Genomic DNA, 19,593 nt, shown 5'->3' on the forward strand with positions numbered 1-19,593 from the left:
ACATATATTAAACATTTTTTGGGAAATGTTGCCATGCAGATATTGGAAATACAACCACAAAGCTCATGACTTAAAAGTACGGTTACCAAAGTAAATTTGATATTAGAAACAGTCACTCAGTGCTTGGCATCGGGTAACAAAATGATTCTATGGAGCGTCAAACAACAACATAATTACAAGACTACAAGTACTCTATGGAGAAAAATAACCTCAGCGTCATCAAAATGAATATAAAAGCAAAAATAACCAGAACATTTATACAAGTAACATAATTGACAAATATGGGGATCTGCACAACCATACAAACGTTATCACAGGCCAGAGCACAAAGTTAGAAACCAGACTTCAATATGATACAAAGCAGCACTTTGGAAAGCACAATCAGATTTTTTTATGGTCTTACCCTTCCTTGTTTATAACTTGAAAAGCAAACTATGTCAGCTTTACCTTTACATGTGCCAAACATATCACATGAATCAATAAATAAAGCAATATAATACAGTACACTGAGCGAGGTAAGAACACTTGGCAGAATAGCTACTGTGTTTGCATGCTTTAATACCGTGGCAAATCACCATCTGCAAACACATCACCCACAAATGAAGTAAACTATGTAATCATTTATTTCCCTGACAGGAGGGATTCCAGATAAACATCCAGAGTCCCCGGAAAAACTGTGCACAAAGAAAACATCAGGTACCCCAATCAGATACTTATTGTTGCCAGAAGCCGCATGTACCTCCAGTAATGGCAGGAACATATTCAGCTCAGGACAATAAAATATACCAGACCATTGAGTACCACCCTGACTCGCTTAAAATCCTTTCAGATCGCTCCACCGTACAGACTTTAGTCATGTTTTCCGAGTGTGGTTGTTGTGAAAAATGTCAACTGATGTCTCATAGCAGGGCCGCAGGTCATAGTCACAGTAGCCTATGGCAAACCGGCTCTAAAAATAGAAAATAAAACGTAACAGCAATGAATTTATAGACACAGAAAAGATAAAGAAAGATGTTAAAGTATTATATTAGCAAATTTACAACAAAACATGTGGCAAAAAAAGTCAGCCATGTTAGAAAATACTCATGAAGAGGACCGATTTCTATTGTCAAAATATTGGCACACTTTATACATAATATGCACACATTTCACAAAAATTATGTATTGTGTTACATAAATTTAGCCCAAGAATTCTGCCAAAGAAGGAGAGCAGTTGCTGTATAAAAAATGATGCACGTCTGCTATTTTTTAAAAAAAAAAAAACACATAACCAGCTATGTACAGTGGCTTGCAAAACTATTCATACCCCTTGAGCTTTTTCACATTTTGTCACCTTGCAACTACAAACTTAAATGTATTTTACTGAGATTTTAAGTGATAGATCAACACAAAGTAGCAGATAATTCTGAAGTGGGATGAAAATGAAACATGGTTTACAAAATTTAATAAAAATCTGAAAAGTGGGATGTGTAAAAGTATTCATCCCCCTGTACTCTGATACCCCTAAATAAAATCCAGTGCAATCAATTTCCTTCAGATATCACTTAATTAGTTAAAAGTCCAGCTGTGTGTAATTTAGTCTCAGTATAAATACACCTGTTCTATGAAGGCCTCGGTGGTTTGTCAGAGAACACTTAGTGAACAAACAGCATCACGAAGACCAAGGGACCCACCAGACAGGTCAGAGACAAAATTGTGGAGAAAGTTAAAGTAGGGTTAGGTTATAAAAATATATCCCAAGCTTTGAGCAGCTCAAGGAGCACTGTTCAATCCATCATCAAAAAGTATTCCACAACTACAAACCTACCAGGACATGGCCGTCCACCTAAACTAACAGATCGAGCAAGGAGAGCACTGGTGAGAGAAGCAGCCAAGAGGCCCTTGGTCACTCTGGAGGAGCAGTAGAAATCCACAGCTCAGGTGGGAGAATCTGTGCACAGGATAACTATAATTTGTGCACTCCACAAATCTGGCCTTTATGGAAGAGTGGCAAGAAGAAAACCATTTTTGAAAGAAAGATAAGAATTGCTGTTTGCAATTTTCCACAAACCATATAGAGGACACAGCAAACGTGGAAGAAGGTGTTCTGGTCAGATGAGACCAAAGTTGGCCTACATGCAAAGCACCATCTGTGACAAAAAAGTAACACTGCTCATTGCCCTGAACACACCACTGGAACACATGGCAGGGGCAGCATCATGCTGTGGGGAGGCTTTTCTTCAGCGGGGAGGCTTTTCTTCAGCGGCGACAGGGAAGCTGGTCAGAGTTGATGGGAAGATGGATGGAGCTAAATACAGGGCAATTCTGAAAGAAAACCTGTTGCAAGCTGCAAAAGTCTTGAGACTGGGAAGGAGATTCACTTCCAGCAAGACAATGACCCTGAACATAAAGCCAGAGCTACAGGGGAATGGTTTACATCAAGGAATATTCAGGTGTTAGAATGGTCCAGTCAAAGTCCAGACATAAATCCCATTGAGAATCTGTGGCAAGACATAAATATTGTTCGTCACAGACGCTCTCCATACAATCTGGCTGAGCTATTTTGCAAAGAAGAACGGGCAAAAATCTCTCTAGATGCTCAAAGCTGGTAAAGACATACCCCTACAGACTTGCAGCTGGAATTGCAGCAAAAAGTGGCTCTACAAAGTATTGATATAGGGGGGCTGAATACTTTTGGATGTCATACTTTTCAGATTTTTATTTGATTAAAATTGTGAAAACCATAAATCTTGTTCCTTCCACTTCCATTATCTGCTACTTTGTGTTGGTCGATCACTTAAAATCTTAATAAAATACACTTAAAGAGATTCTACCACTAAATAGCTACTTTCTCTGCTATAGACGTCGGAATACCCTTTAGAAAGGCTATTCGTCTCTTACCTTTAGACGTGGTCTCCGCGTCGCCGTTCCTTAGTAATCCCGTTTTTTACCTGTATGCTAATAAGTTCTCTTGCAGCAATGGGGGCGGGCCCCAGCACTCAAACGGTGATGGGGGCGTCCCCACTGCTGCCCAAGAACTCTCCAGCGACGCCTCCTTCTTCAGCTGCATCCTCCCCTTCCTTCTGAGTCAGCTCTGACGTCTGCACAGTCGCCTCTGCCAGCGAGACACTAGTAGAGCCGACTGCGCATGCTGGCCAGCGGGTGGCCATATTTTCGAGGCTGCAATTGCGCGCACGCGCAGTAAGCTCTTCGAAGTCTTCGCCGAACAGAGCGTACTGCGCATGCACAGTAAGGTCTGTACAGACCTCCGACGCACGAGTGAAGTCATTCAGGCTTCGGAGGGTCTGTACAGACCTTACTGAGCATACACAGTACGCTCTGTTCGGGGAAGACTTCGAGGAGCGTACTGCACATGCGCGCATTTTCGGCCTCGAAAATATGGCCACCCGCTGGCATGAACAGTTGGCTCTACTAGTGTCTCGCTGGCAGAGCCGACTGCGCAGGCGTCGGAGCTGACGCAGAAGGAAGACGACAGAGAAGGGAAGGATGCAGCTGAAGAAGGAGGCGTCGCTGGAGAGAGCTCTCGGGCAGCAGTGGGGACGCCCCCATCGTCGTTTGAGGGGCCTGCTCCCTTTGCTGCAAGAGAACTCATTAGTATACCGTAAAAAAACAGGATTTCTAAGGAACGGCACCACGGAGACCACATCTAAAGGTAAGAGACGAATAGCCTTTCTAAAGGCTATTCCAACGTCTAAAGCAGAAAAAATAGCTATTTAGTGGTAGAATCCCTATAAGTTTGTGGTTGTAAGGTGACAAAATGTGAAAGAGTTCAAGGGGTATGAATTCTTTGCAAGCCATTGTAAGTGTTAAGGCTGCCATATGTCAGTGCATTAGGGGGGGGGGGAGGGGAGGTATGGGAGATAAACCAACTCCAAAACATGCAAACACTACAAGGATAAAAACACTAAAAACTGCATGCTGATTTTAACATGTTGATTTCAATGGCTAAATTGTGTCTCTTATTGTTTTCTAAAGGGATCTCTCTCACCTGTATTTTTGCCAATAACCTTACAGTAATAAATGGCCATAAACCTTATATGAATACGTTTTAGAACCAGATTATTTGTGTACTTTATTATATTTTACTATAGATACAGAACGATATAACAATTGCAGTGCTTAAACCATCAATCATACAAGCAGCTGCAATCCACAAAAGTTACAAGGTACAATGATTTTCCAAGTGGAATATCATTCCATGCATTGTAGGTATTGTCATGTATATCCCTTGAATGACAAGTGTCTATGTAGAAATAAAAATACATAGAGAGACCAGTGGCTAACTGATCTTTGTATTGTTATATTAAGAGTGTGTTCCATATGGCAATCTGATTGACAAAAGCTCTAGTATAAGCAAGCAAAAACCCAGCTCATGCAACACAGGGTCTTACAAATAGTATGTGTTTCAATGGTGAAATTCTGGAAAAGAAAGTAGTTCTACATAGATTTCTCTTCTCATTACTTCCTATTTTATTTTTTAGTTTCAAAACTATTTGTTGAAATATTGCACTAACATAATTAACAGAAAGGTAAACGTAATGCAGGTACAAAAATATATAAGAATACAAGTGCAAAACACAGAAACAGATAGTTACTTCAAACATGAAATCATGGAGAATAACAAGGTGATATTAGAAACCTAAAACCATCCTAGGGAAAAACATGGAGGAGGGATGTAGTGATAAAGTACATATAGATAGAGAGAGGGCAGAATCAGTGTCTTGCCTGAGAGAGAGTGTGAGAGAGAGAGATACTCAATCCAATGTTGTAATCAGAGCTGAAGACACAATGGGGAATCTGGGATGCGAGACCTGTGGACCCAAGGTGCCCATAGAGTGGCCAAGTGTCAGAGATAGTGGCAGTAATCCTGTCATGCAGCATGACAGTGTTAATCCAGTATATATATTATTTATTCACCATCTCCACCAAGTCAAACTCTTTGCATCCTTCAATAGGCTCATTCCACTGAAATCAGCCCTGTTTTTCTTTTGTCTATAGCTTCGACTGTTCCTGAGTAGAGATGAGCGAACACTAAAATGTTCGAGGTTCGAAATTCGATTCGAACAGCCGCTCACTGTTCGAGTGTTCGAATGGGTTTCGAACCCCATTATAGTCTATGGGGAACATAAACTCGTTAAGGGGGAAACCCAAATTCGTGTCTGGAGGGTCACCAAGTCCACTATGACACCCCAGGAAATGATACCAACACCCTGGAATGACACTGGGACAGCAGGGGAAGCATGTCTGGGGGCATAAAAGTCACTTTATTTCATGGAAATCCCTGTCAGTTTGCGATTTTCGCAAGCTAACTTTTCCCCATAGAAATGCATTGGCCAGTGCTGATTGGCCAGAGTACGGAACTCGACCAATCAGCGCTGGCTCTGCTGGAGGAGGCGGAGTCTAAGATCGCTCCACACCAGTCTCCATTCAGGTCCGACCTTAGACTCCGCCTCCTCCGGCAGAGCCAGCGCTGATTGGCCGAAGGCTGGCCAATGCATTCCTATGCGAATGCAGACTTAGCAGTGCTGAGTCAGTTTTGCTCAACTACACATCTGATGCACACTCGGCACTGCTACATCAGATGTAGCAATCTGATGTAGCAGAGCCGAGGGTGCACTAGAACCCCTGTGCAAACTCAGTTCACGCTAATAGAATGCATTGGCCAGCGCTGATTGGCCAATGCATTCTATTAGCCCGATGAAGTAGAGCTGAATGTGTGTGCTAAGCACACACATTCAGCACTGCTTCATCACGCCAATACAATGCATTAGCCAGTGCTGATTGGCCAGAGTACGGAATTCGGCCAATCAGCGCTGGCTCTGCTGGAGGAGGCGGAGTCTAAGGTCGGACCTGAATGGAGACTGGTGTGGAGCGATCTTAGACTCCGCCTCCTCCAGCAGAGCCAGCGCTGATTGGCCGAATTCCGTACTCTGGCCAATCAGCGCTGGCCAATGCATTCTATTAGCTTGATGAAGCAGAGTGTGCACAAGGGTTCAAGCGCACCCTCGGCTCTGATGTAGCAGAGCTGAGGCTGCACAAGGGTTCAAGCGCACCCTCGGCTCTGATGTAGGAGAGCCGAGGGTGCACTTGAACCCTTGTGCACCCTCAGCTCTGCTACATCAGAGCCGAGGGTGCGCTTGAACCCTTGTGCACACTCTGCTTCATCAAGCTAATAGAATGCATTGGCCAGCGCTGATTGGCCAATGTATTCTATTAGCCTGATGAAGTAGAGCTGAATGTGTGTGCTAAGCACACACATTCAGCTCTACTTCATCGGGCTAATAGAATGCATTGGCCAGCGCTGATTGGCCAGAGTACGGAACTCGACCAATCAGCGCTGGCTCTGCTGGAGGAGGCGGAGTCTAAGATCGCTCCACACCAGTCTCCATTCAGGTCCGACATTAGACTCCGCCTCCTCCAGCAGAGCCAGCGCTGATTGGCCAAATTCCGTACTCTGGCCAATCAGCACTGGCTAATGCATTGTATTGGCGTGATGAAGCAGTGCTGAATGTGTGTGCTTAGCACACACATTCAGCTCTACTTCATCGGGCTAATAGAATGCATTGGCCAATCAGCGCTGGCCAATGCATTCTATTAGCGTGAACTGAGTTTGCACAGGGGTTCCAGTGCACCCTCGGCTCTGCTACATCAGAGCCGAGGGTGCGCTTGAACCCTTGTGCACACTCTGCTTCATCAAGCTAATAGAATGCATTGGCCAGCACTGATTGGCCAGAGTACGGAATTCGGCCAATCAGCGCTGGCCAATGCATCCCTATGGGAAAAAGTTTCTCTCACAAAAATCACAATTACACACCCGATAGAGCCCCAAAAAGTTATTTTTAATAACATTCCCCCCTAAATAAAGGTTATCCCTAGCTATCCCTGCCTGTACAGCTATCCCTGTCTCATAGTCACAAAGTTCACATTCTCATATGACCCGGATTTGAAATCCACTATTCGTCTAAAATGGAGGTCACCTGATTTCGGCAGCCAATGACTTTTTCCAATTTTTTTCAATGCCCCCGGTGTCGTAGTTCCTGTCCCACCTCCCCTGCGCTGTTATTGGTGCAAAAAAGGCGCCAGGGAAGGTGGGAGGGGAATCGAATTTTGGCGCACTTTACCACGTGGTGTTCGATTCGATTCGAACATGGCGAACACCCTGATATCCGATCGAACATGTGTTCGATAGAACACTGTTCGCTCATCTCTATTCCTGAGCAATAGGTGCTAATGTTTTAGCAGTTAACCCCTGAAGAGAATTTACATACAAACATCTGTCTTTATAGTGTATAGGGAAAAGGAGGGCGAAGATAGGCAGGGCACACTATAGATCTCAGGAAAAGTGGAGGCTAAAGAAATACTTCCAAATGTGCAGGAGTCAGTAGAGCTGCACCTATTAATGAATGCAAAAGCATTGAGATTGGTTTAGGGTCCTCTTTAAAAACAGCACAACTAAACTTATAATGGAAAATAAAAGTTTACTCACCTGAGGTTTCTTAAAATAGTCAAGGCCTCTTCCAATCTTAATCATCCAGCCATTGTTAAATCTGACATGGATAAGAAACACAAAGTATATACAAAATGATTTTCCATATAGGCATTGAAATACACTAAGAAAAAAGTAAAATAATGGCAGGCTCAATAAGATTTATTAAATAAATACACTTTAAAGGTGCGAAGCATACAGCATTTGGTAGAGAAAAGATGAATACAGCAATTGTTGCACTCCTTAACATTCCAGTTTACTGTAGTATATACTTAAAATACAGTCCATGTAGAACCCCCACGCCTATGCCATGACTAATGGACACATAGTCCAAAATGCATAGGCATAGTATGGGGATTCTATAGGGGCTGTATCTTAACTGTATACTACAATAAAGTGAGATTTTAAATAGTGCAACACAGTTGATGGTCAGTCTAGCTGGGCTGTGAGGAACGCCCCTCCTGACAGTACTGTTCCTTACCACCTAGCCATGACGTTAGGCTGTGAGGAATGCCCCACAGTACTACTCTATGGACGAGTACTGTCATAGAGTTTCTATGGAAAAAAGTAGCTCAGTCTGATAAGTGGAAGAAACATTTATTCAATAAAATATATTACAAACTTTCTTATACAACCACAAATCTAAAAAGTTTGTAAAATGTAAAAAACAAAAACAGCAATAAACTGTTTTATTCACAATATAACGCATATCAGCAGTTAAAAGGTTAACCATTTTATTTGAAAAAAAGTAAGTAATTCAGGGGACATTCACACTACCGATATGAACATCCATTGCGGTCATCCATCATATGATGAAAACAATGGACATTAACAGCAGAGTGACGGATGCAGGTGAAGCTTCCTCCATCTCCACCTCTTCCTATTCACGTGAATGTAAATAAATAATCAATAATGATGGAAGGGATGCGTTCCACGTGGTATGTAATATACTAAGGTTACTGGTGCGAGTTGATATATCATATATATGTGTGATATATACAGTGGCGTAACTACCACCATAGCAGCGGTAACAGCTGCCACAGGGCCTGGGACATTAGGGGCCCGGTGACAGCTGCTACCGCTGCTATCATTATTCTCGGAGGTCTTTTCGGACCCCCGAGTATAATGATCGGGGCCCCCTGTTGGTGGAATACTTTCCACCAACAGGGGGCCCCGAAGCTGCAGCAACGGCTGAGACACAGGAGCTGCAGCTCTGGCTCCTGTCAGCGCTTCAGGATGCTCTCCCTCTCTCCCCCCTCCCTTTCTCTGCTGTCCTCTGCCCACCAATGAGAGGAGGCGGGGCTTATCCCTGCCGAGCTCCTGCCGTCCTGCACTGGAGGAAGAAAGGAAGAAGGAAAGTGAAACTAAAGCTACACAGGTACGTACTGGAGTTACTTATTAATGTCAGGCATTTGGGGTGATTACTTGTGTTTTAGTAACTCCATGTGCCTCATATTAATAGCAGTTAACCCCATCATCTCCCTCACATTAACCTCTGTGTGCCTCAAGTTACTGATATGTGAGACATATGGGGGTAATAATAATGAAGATACTTTATTATTACCTCCATGTCTCTCACATATCAGTAACTCTTATGGTGAGGCACACAGGGGTTAATGTGAGGGAGATGATGGGGTTAACTGCTATTAATATGAGGCACATGGAGTTACTAAATTGTAATGCACATGACCAGAATTTTTATCCACAATTTGTCCTGGTATAGCGGTCAGCGGTGACGTGACAGTATTTAGTCCTGTAGGGGCCACTACGGGACATAATACTGTATGCAGGGGCCGCTATGGGACATAATACTGTGTGCAGGGGCCACTATGGAACATAATAGAGCGCGCAGGAATGCGTAGGAGGGACTCGGTCGAGATCTTCGGTGTTGGGGGGGCCCCATGTCAAAAGTTCGCCACGGGGCCCTGCCATTTCTAGTTACGCCACTGGATATATATATATATATATACACACATACACAGCTGTTTACTTATGGGTAAACTTGTGTGATTTTATATTTCTTGTTTGTAAATGGTCACTGGCTCTTGTTCTTACATTTATTTATATTCTTCATCTTCATGTTATCATTAGCATATATTACATGCTCTATATCTGTATATTTGACACTTATGGATCTATTCCACCGAAGTACTATGAGATACATTTACTACCACGTTACTTGCTAAACTTTGTGGTTATATATCTGTGTTCCCCTGTGATAAAGAGATTTTGTGATTATTGTCTATATATGTTTCAATAAATTATATTTTTGAATTTTCTTAAGAAAATGTGTGCAATTTCCTTTCTTACATGCAACTTGCATTCCATAGTTATTTGATATGATGTGTTGTAGTATAATTGGCCCAACCTTTTTGTTTTGATTCATACATAGGCTGCAGGCTGTAGGATGGCATAAGATTTCCTACCTGATTTCTCGGTCATGAATAGATGAGGAAAAGGTGACCTCTAGAATTACACCGAAATCCTGTAGTGAATTCTTGATCTCTTGCAGGCTGCTCATTTGTTGATCCTTGACATTTTCCTAGACCAATTAATTAAAATGAAGTGGCACTGAACATTATGAAGTCTATATGTACAACGCATAGCAGCAAATAAGTAGCAGGGCAGGAGAGGAATGAAAGAGGGAAAAATAATTTTACTCTAATTTGGGTAATATCCAGTTAATATGGTACAAATACGGTTTGGATGTCACTAGGGCAGTCGCAGTGCACCCTAATGTTGTCAGCAATAGTGACTCATCAAGATCAGGGAAAGCCTTTTCCTTCAATTGATCTTGCCAGTAGCAGTGCAGGAGTTTCTGGTTGTGGTCTCCATATAGAAGAGGACAGCCTCCTGGCACCTTCTGTGCACAGCATGTGGTGTGTGGTTGTAGGGTCCTGGCAAAACACACACTGCACAGAGGTACTGCGCTACATGTACAAATATTTGTGTGCTTTCCATGCTAAACAGTCAGTTTTTACAGAAATCTTTGTATAAGATGTGACTGTTCAGTGGGAAGAAAAACAAACAAACAATGCACCAGATTGCTGCATGGTTTTTGGAAGTAAAAGTGTGCCTAGCAGTCTGCAAATCTGGCATTTACTAGCAATAATGGTACGCGTACATGTGTTTTCTGTTTGTTTTATTACTACTGTGATAAAATACCACAGCGACGAGATGCTGAATTGCAATAGATAGAATTTAACAAACAAATGTAGCTGAATAAAAAATAATTGTGAAGTTATTGTCATATATTTTATGTAGTTATTTTATATTAATATCTGCATGCGCATATGACAGAATAAAAAAAAACTCACTTCATCTCTTGAAGTCAACAAATTGATTTTCTTGACTTTGGAAGGACCTTTGATGAGCATTTCACAGAATCGTAAAAAGTTATACAACTGCAAGGTAAAAAAGTAATACATATATTTTAGTGAATATATGAAAGCAATACAATTTCCACTCCACCACTGAGACAACGTACATTATTCTACCACAAGTAAGAACATACACTTAGCATAAGAATTACCATTTAGCTATCACTTTCCATTATAAACCATTTTACAAGCAGCGGTGTTTATTAGATTTTGCCACTTCCTACACCAACCTTCCAAATATAGCGTGAATTAGTCAGGTCTCCTATCTGAAGCCCACATATGACATAAGGAAAGATGCTATATATAGTTTTCTATATTCATGTAAAAAGCTGTTTACACCTGTCAGGACTTGTAGAAAGCCTGCGTGTTCAGCTTTCTCCACCCACACGTGTTCAGAGACAACTTATCCTCTAATGACAAAACTCATACAGAAAAGCTGTCTATCTGCATGTAAGAAAGAAGCAATAGAAACAGGTTCTTCCCATGAGTCAAAATATAGACAACTGCACTATATATCCCACATATATATTCTTCTATGAGTGATGAAAAAGTAGACACTTACAACGTAGTAAAAAACCGATTAGTTGTCAATCTATTTTTGCTTAATGGAGTATATGTGTATTTACTTGGTAAAAAAAAAAAAAAAAAATTAAAAATCACATTTTCCATTCTATACTTGGTACTGTGCAGCATAAATGATATATCTACAGTTGTCTGCTGTTTACTACAATTATGGCAATACCAAATGTATCAAGGTTTTTATGTTGAACTAATTTTGCATAATAAAATCACTTATTTGCCAAAAATGGTTTCTTTTAGTGTCAGAATATTCTGAGAGCCATTTTTTTTCTTCCATCGATCCAGTGGGGTTAGGGCTTATTTTTTGTGGCACAAGTAGTATTCTCTATTAGTAGCATCTTGGGATATTTGTGATCACTTTCTTCAATTTTTTTGAGGTTGCCAACTCTAATAGCACGGTGATGGAAATGCACCGCTTTTCCCTCTTGGACACTGACTTTCTAGCCAAGATCAAGGACGTCCGAAACCTCTCTGAACAATGCTGTATCTGCCCTTGAAACTATCTGGACTCCTAAGTCCTATTAACCTATTGCCTTTATGTTACTATCTGATGATTGCTTTAGCATTGGATTTACCATGTAATGCCTGGTTCATTTTATCCTTTCCTTGTTGTTATGAATATATATATATATATATATATATATATATATATATATATATATATATATTTTTTTTTATTTTTTTTTTATTTATTTATTTATTTATTTTTTTAAGGGAAATGAACACTGGACAACCATTTTCAAATCAATAAGGAAATATTAGTAAAGCACAACCCTGAAGCTTTAACATACCCCATGTCTGGATTCAGATGGCCATAATACATCTGTAATACACAGACTGAAATATCACAGCTGAAAATCCTGTCCACACATTGAGTCTAAAGACACTGCTAGTTGGGGTCTACAACTAGCAAAAGAAGTAGGATTTGGAGCTGTAATACAGTCTGTATAATACAGATCCATAGTGTGAATCCAGCCTGACAGTATATTTTGACTTACTTGATGCATGTGGCGGATGTAAGGATCTTCTACCCAAACCTCTGTCAGTGTTTCATCCACATAAGGCTTAAAAAGATTTTCATAGCTATAACCAGTTGCATTTTCCACAATTTTAATTTGTTTGTGATATTTTCCCTCTACAAAAAAAAAAAAAAAAAAAGAGATGTTAACATTACCAAATTGGAGTCCCACATGGTAAACACTTTGTAGAATAGTCTGTAGAAGGGAACAACCTCCAAATCTCAAATTATTTATTAAAATAAAATGTGACAGCAGGACAGGAGGATGCCCCAGGAGAGTTAAGGCAAGGTAAATAGAGTTTGTTATTTTTAATCACTTCCTCTGGGCCTCCACTTATTATACTCTGGAGTGTGAAGAGACCCCAAAGTATAATGATAGACTCTTGGGATCATATAATACTGTGTGTGTGTGTGCCACTGTGGTCATATTGTACTGTCCCAGTATTGCTTACATACTGGGCGCTTTGCTGTTGATAACGGCAGTTGTGAGTACTAGAGCTGTATCACTTTCAAGTATCTGAGATAACAATGCAGCACCTGTAACCATCAGTCTGTCTCAAGAATTCACTCTAGGGAAGGGGTAGGGGGCCACAAAACATCTGCATCTGGGCTACAAAACTTTAGTTATGCCACTGGCTACCCTTGTTGCAGAGATATTAGTGATGTTAATTTTGCCTACGGATATCAGTGTACGTGTGCAATCTTTACTGACAGCCTTATCACTGAGTGGGGACTGCCCCTTCACAGTACAAGACAAGTGTCCACTTCCCAGCAGTTGGCCAATCAACCTACACTGACATTGGTCCAATATGAATGCCAGTGATAACTGTAATTGAGTCAGCTAAGAAAAAATAAAAGTGTGTTGGATTCATGTACTTCAGTGGCTATTCAGCTGGGCTGGCACCATGAAATACTGTTTCCCCTGCACTGTCTGTACCATCCTTCTGGCAAAATCCTTTGCTTGCTGGAGTCGCAGGAGCATGACCATTAGATACCATAGTGGTATTTAGATTAAAAAAATAAAATAAAATTATGAAGATACAATCCTAATACGTACTAAAGCAAACAATTCTAGGGTTACAACAGCAGAACGTTGAATACTTTGTATAGTCATAGTATGTTAGAAATAGAGTTTGCACCTTCTTTTTCTTTAAGTACATGATGTTTAATTTGCTCAGCTCTGTCCATATAGCTTCTCAGCTTCTGTCGGTAATGACTTTTTTTTGTTTCATCCTTTGTACCTGAGAAAAGACAGATCAAAAATGAGCTAGATTGTCAGTTTTGCAAGATGATTCAACTGCAGAATAAGGCCACCCCTAAGGAAAAGTAAGACAAAAACTCAGTCTGTTATTCCTCACCACTGGCTGGCATGTACACATATAAAGCTCATACAGATCTAGTTTTGCTGTGTCCTATATCCAGTCTAGGTAATCCTCAGAGTTAAACAACATTGATTACAAGATGATTTTGCGTACACTAATAAAATTTCAACATTTTAGTATATAAAAGAAGAGAAATTGAAGAAGCAGGTTGGAGTCTGTGTATAATTGTCTAAATATTGTGACTGTTTGACCCAAAATAGTCTTTGGTTACTTTGATGGTATGAGGACCATCCACATCCAACATAACTCCCTGGTGGACACTACATTGAAGCTAAAAGCGCCCCCACATATAGTGTAACGCCATACAATAAAGTGCAGTATAGAACTATTCTTTTATTATAGTTACGAGGCCAAAATAAAACAAAACACATCTCAGTCCAAGATACACCATGTAACTATCCCACCATTCTGATTTCTTAGAATGTCCGAACCGCATCATGGTCAATACCTTCCTATAAACATAACATCCAATTAAAAAATTAAAAATAATATTCAACTCATAATTCAAAAAAATATATATAACACAACAAAAAACACAATAAACACTCAGATATTTCCAAGTAACTACAATATGATTGGAGAAAGGAATCTGAGGTTTTCAGTCCTCTTTTAATTCATGTGCGGTGGACTTTACAGAATTAACTTTAAGGATTTATTCATCTGGATAAGTAATAAGAAAAAGATGAAGATCAGCATCACTCCGTGGATAATGTAGAAAACTTCTTTAATCCAGATTCAGAATAAAAAACATACAATGAAAAGAAAGAACTAACGAAAAAACGCCAACGCGTTTCAGAACCCGCAGTTCCTTAGTCATGGCATTCTAACTAGACAAATACAAACTAGTATATATAGGGAGGTAACAGCAAGAATTGTTTCACATCGGTTCATAATAAAGATCAATTAAATACACCTGTGTGTCAGTTTAATGTCTATCCACAACATACTACATAAATCCCTACATAAGGAAATTCTATATTTATAAAAGTATTTATACTATGTATTTTTCTTCTCTTTATCTCTTATTTTCTTTATTCCTTTCTTCATTTTTCCCTTATCCTTCTTTTCTTCCATAACTGCCAGTAATGTTGCTCCAGAATACAGAACCTCATACAAAAGACGTCCTCTGGTCACGTGTCCTAAACGGACCAATCATAATTCAGTTAAAAGTCCATTCAGAAAAAAGAGGAGAGGAGGGACTGAGATCACATGGTAAAGAAGAGCCAATCAATATTCAGTCTGAGATGTAGTGGGGAAATACCGTATTATTCAACCATTCCAAATTACATAGATTCATTCACAGAGTCCTCCGGTCACGTGTTCCCAACGAACCAATCACAATACACTTTGGACGGGAGCCTGCCATAATGCTCCAAACTTGTTTCGTCCCATGTATATGAATAAACTGATGGCACGTATAATAAGACAAGGGACCAGATAGCTTCAAATAGAAATATAGTGATCGAGGTAAGTATCAACTCTAGATGGTAAACGAAAATAACAAGAATCATAATGGTTACACAAACAAAGAAATGTAACCTATATTAACTTAGAACATTTTCTTAATAAATAAAGGTTAAATCAGATCTCACATTCATACCTCGAGGGGCTCTGGAATTGAACTGTAATATCCAAAAAGCCTCCCTTAAAAGGAGGCTCTTTCTCCAATTTCCACCCTGAAGAGGTTTTTTAACCATCTCAACACCACAAAACCTCATTGAATCCAAATTTCCTCCATGTACTGAGGAGAAATGTTTCGAGGCCCCTGATGAATTATCCAAAGACTAATCGCTGTCAGAAATGTGTTCTGAGATACGCATCTTTGCTGCTCTGTAATACACTTGATGCAATAAATAAGGTGGTGTGTATCACAATTCAAGTGATTATTAATTTTAACTATACAATCTGACGCATAACTCTCCACTTGTTTGGTTTTGTAAACATACTTACACACTGTGCAACTTTTTTTCCGCACATAAAAAAACCTTTATGAGTTAGCCATGTATTATTAGATATTGAGTTAGATTGGAAAAAACTGGGAGATAACAGGTCATTCAGAGATCTTCCTTTCTTTGCTACAAAAGAAACACCTTTTTCCCCTAATTTTATCATTGACATCATCAGTACACAAAATAGGCAAATTCTTTTTGACAATTGTAACAATATCATTATATTGTATACTGTATGGTGTAGAAAACACCACATTTGGATTATCACTATATTCCTGTTTAGATGGAGTGCTTAATAATGAAGATCGATCTCTTTCTGCCACTAAATTTTCAGCTCTTTTTAACATCCATTTTGAATAATTTCTGGCTTTTAGTCTTTGAAAAGTCTCATTCATGGTTGCCTTATAATCTTCTGGTTTTGAGCAAAATCTTTTTGCTCTCACTAATTCCCCCACAGGAATTGCCCTGGCAGTGTGTGGAGGAGCCCGCTCTTCGGCTTGCCCCATCTGCTCTATCAGAATTAAAACTTTTACAGACAAAATTAATTTATTTACCTAAAACAGCACTCAATTACATCCAAAATGGCTACCCTTGATTGCAACTTTCAAATTAAGACAATATGAATACATTTAGGTTATATCATTAATATGCACATTTGAACAATATCTGAGATTTGGTCCCACCTAGACAACAAATTTTCAACAGAAAAGATCTTAGGACCCACATTCCTCTTTCACTGAAGAACTGCTAGAAGAGTGGCTCCAGCTCTTACACATGCAAACATGTATTACATGGTCCTGTCAGGCAAAGCAAATCCTAATATATGTAATAGATTATTAAATGCTGCTTTGTGCTTAGCCTAGTTTGGGTAAGGCTATAGCACAGAGCAGTGTGTAGTCTGATTGTAAGGCAGCACTAGTGTACAAGTCACGTCCTGTTCTCCATTAGGATACTATACATGGTACACATTGCTATGCTTCATAACCTAAGCTCATCAAACATGACTTAAAGGGGTTGTCCCATCACAAGGATCCTATCTATACTGCTGGTTAATGTGGATGTAAGACTTTTCCTAAATACACTGCTTCAGCAAAACTGCTTTGTTTGTCCACTATCTTACTTTATTCAATTCATTGTTGACACAGCCCTTGACTTATCTGCTCAAAAGTCAAGTGATGTATCTGCTGCTCTCAGGGGGGAGGGAGGAGGGGCTAAGTGCACGGGAGCCAGCCTGTGTATCTAGCTATTCCTGTGTCTACACCACGTGACCTAGGTCCTGTTAGCAGATAGGGGAGAGGAGCTGCTTTCATTTCTTCTGTTCCCCCAGTTATCAGGCTAGCTAATTCAATTGTGTTCATTATGGCAGAAACAGGCAGTCTCTGTATGTAACACAGAATGGAGTTGCTCCTGCCTGTACTTCATAGTCCAATATTGTGCATATAGTGTTGTTTGAGGACCTTTGATGACATCACAGGCCCTTCAGCCGCTCCATAGGATCACGCTACGTGGTGGGTGGAGCTACACACTAATTTGGGGGCGGAGCTGAACAGCAGGTTGCATGTGTAACCCTGCCCACCAAATGACACAAGAAACCAGGAAGAAAGAAGATTTTAAAGCCGTGAAGACTGGTGAGTATGCGACGTGGGAATACCCCTTTAAATAGAAACCAGCTTTCAATTCCCTATTATGTAAAGTATTTTTTTTCGAGCTCGCTACCAAACTGGATACTTGAGGGCTTGTCTCCTCAGTTAATTAACCTAAAACCTTCGCCCAGGATCCCTAAAGGAAAAGCGGAGTATTTTCATCTAAGAATAAGACCTCCACCAACCACAAGAATGGGATTCTGCAACTCACTATATTGGTATCATAAATGTGGAAGTTATCATGGTTAATCCACTTATACCAGAAACCTTACTATCACATTGAAGGTTCCACCCAGCCAGTGGCAAATAGCCTTTTAACCTCAGTACGGTGTATGGGTCCTCCACTAATAATGGGCCAAGTATTTCTAGCCCTGATATCATAGCGAACATCAATGTAAATGATTAGGGATATTAGATTGTCAGCCATACTTGGGACAGTGTTGACAATATAGTTCTGGCCATGTGTTGGCACCCCTGAAATTTTTCCAGAAAATGAAATATTTCTCCCAGACAATTATTGCAATTACACAAGTTGTCATACACTTTTATCTCTAGGCCTCAGGGCTACAATGCCAGAGTTCAGTTGAAGCCCTGCCACAAACCACACCCCTTTTATCTACCATGGCTGCTACTTTTGGTGTGAACCCTAGCAGTAAATAAAGATTAGTGATTGTTATCAGACCTAATAGAGAAGTGTGCAATTGTGACTTTACTATATACTTATACATGAGACACAATGAGTAGACGCTCAGTATAAGAGGTTGCTAGCCAGCCCCTTGCACTGCCCTGAATGTCGTCGTCACATGAGCACAGTCCCACCTACTGACCCTTGAGAACTTGCATGAGCAGCTCTATGCCTTCCTGATAGCAGACCAGACTCTCCTGATAGCGCCCACTGCCGTCCAGCTCCACCGCCCTCCTCAGCACGGCACCGGCCGAGTTCTCCACACCAGCCAGGGTTGACATGACAGCTACAGGTCTCTTCTCACCGTTCGCTATCTGCCGCAGCCCCAGTTTAGTTAACAAAGCTTCCGCGTTCCACCGGCCGGATGCACGTACTTCACACTGCCGATGTCAATAAGCTTTATTTAGCATCCAACGCCAGACAATCCCGCTTGCGTTACGTTATAGAATTTAGTAGCTTTGCTTTGCGCTCTACATATGACTGTCCCACTACTAATCCAGTTCATATATATGGTGGCAATCAAAGGCCTATGAGGAATTGTTTATACTGGGAAGGTATAGAGTCCTCTCATGATCACGTCATTACTAAGCGCCTCCTTGCTACTGGCTCGTGCCGCTAAGCTTCCTAGTGACCTTCGATTGTGGATGCCTGTCCCGTTATTAGTCCGTGCTGTCAGCAGACCCGAGTGCAGGTGAACAGATTACATGACAGTGTGTGTAGTATTCTTATGGGAGTGACAGCTGTGCACAGATCACTATAGTGCACATGTGGCTGAGCTTTACTTGTGAACATAGTAGATCCCTGTCACTTCTGATGAATCTGGTGATGAGATCTGTAGTGATTTTCTACCTGTGCTACATTGCACATTTCTGTGTATGGTGGTTTAGGTGTTCTGGCAATTGATGTGGTGTATCTCATAGTAGCCGGTGAATCATCATTGACCAGTGGTTACATTCCTCTCCAGGCTGCTCTACTGTCCATCAAACTAAGTGGATGCAGGCTGTCATGGGTTGTTGGTTTTCAGCACATTATTATTATTATTATTATTTATTTATTTATATAGCACCAGCACATTTTAGGCTGGGACTTTCACCCCTACGCTCCTTGATGGTAGGAAGAAAAATGTCAATACCCACTAATTTATTAAGTATATTCTCAGTACTTATCAATTTTATTTTACTGTAGTTATACAATTGGCCCATGAACAACATTTATCTACATATAGGATGGGTGGTAAATGTGTGATAACTGGAGGGGGTATCACACCCCACTGATCACAATGGAGACCCTGATGTGTGTGACCATCACTTGGAGCCCTGTTTTGTATCATTCTGAAGTCTTCCTTCTACTCCTTAGCTGCTATGGACTCCTAGTATATCTTCTCTTCTCAGCATGTGTGTGTCTACTTCCGTAATATACTTCCTGTATCTGTATTACTATGCTGCTGTAACGTACTGAAATTTCCACACTG

The 19,593-nt window shown here is 40.6% G+C and overlaps 2 protein-coding genes across 6 annotated transcripts in view; one reads left to right on the forward strand and one right to left on the reverse strand.

The window, feature by feature from the left end:
* MITD1 (microtubule interacting and trafficking domain containing 1) lies at window positions 1-18,403 on the reverse strand. 4 transcript variants are annotated; one of them, XM_075265203.1, is made up of 8 exons: window positions 18,265-18,403; window positions 13,603-13,704; window positions 12,444-12,580; window positions 10,804-10,890; window positions 9,913-10,028; window positions 7,487-7,547; window positions 4,392-4,419; window positions 862-949 (listed from the first exon to the last, which is right to left on the reverse strand). In XM_075265203.1, coding segments are annotated over exons 1-8 (672 nt in total). In that variant the 3' UTR covers window positions 862-947. The 4 variants fall into 4 exon arrangements, with proteins under 4 accessions (XP_075121303.1, XP_075121306.1, XP_075121304.1 ...); XM_075265202.1 differs by lacking the exon at window positions 4,392-4,419 and having other exon boundaries at window positions 1-949; XM_075265205.1 differs by lacking the exon at window positions 4,392-4,419 and having other exon boundaries at window positions 1-949; window positions 18,257-18,371.
* MRPL30 (mitochondrial ribosomal protein L30) overlaps window positions 18,334-19,593 on the forward strand; it is a 15,746-nt gene continuing 14,486 nt past the window's right edge. Inside the window, exon 1 of one of the 2 annotated variants that reach the window (XM_075265206.1) lies at window positions 18,334-18,414. In XM_075265206.1, coding sequence (XP_075121307.1) covers window positions 18,402-18,414 — 13 coding nt within the window. In that variant the 5' untranslated portion in view covers window positions 18,334-18,401. Of the gene's footprint in view, window positions 18,415-18,453; window positions 18,814-19,593 lie in introns of those variants that run through there. The other variant, XM_075265207.1, reaches the window with a different exon arrangement.

The sequence above is a fragment of the Leptodactylus fuscus genome, chromosome 2 (genome assembly GCF_031893055.1).
Source record: "Leptodactylus fuscus isolate aLepFus1 chromosome 2, aLepFus1.hap2, whole genome shotgun sequence".
Taxonomy (NCBI): Eukaryota; Metazoa; Chordata; class Amphibia; order Anura; family Leptodactylidae; genus Leptodactylus; species Leptodactylus fuscus.

Excerpts from the sequence above, each read along its gene's own strand:
- MITD1 (XM_075265202.1), bottom strand. The coding sequence starts at position 18,403 with ATGTCAACCCTGGCTGGTGTGGAGAACTCGGCCGGTGCCGTGCTGAGG. Across the intron at positions 13,705-18,264 it reads GCTCATGCAAGTTCTCAAGG|GTACAAAGGATGAAACAAAA; the intron begins GTCAGTAGGTGG and ends GTCTTTTCTCAG. Across the intron at positions 12,581-13,602 it reads TGTACTTAAAGAAAAAGAAG|AGGGAAAATATCACAAACAA; the intron begins GTGCAAACTCTA and ends TTTTTTTTGTAG.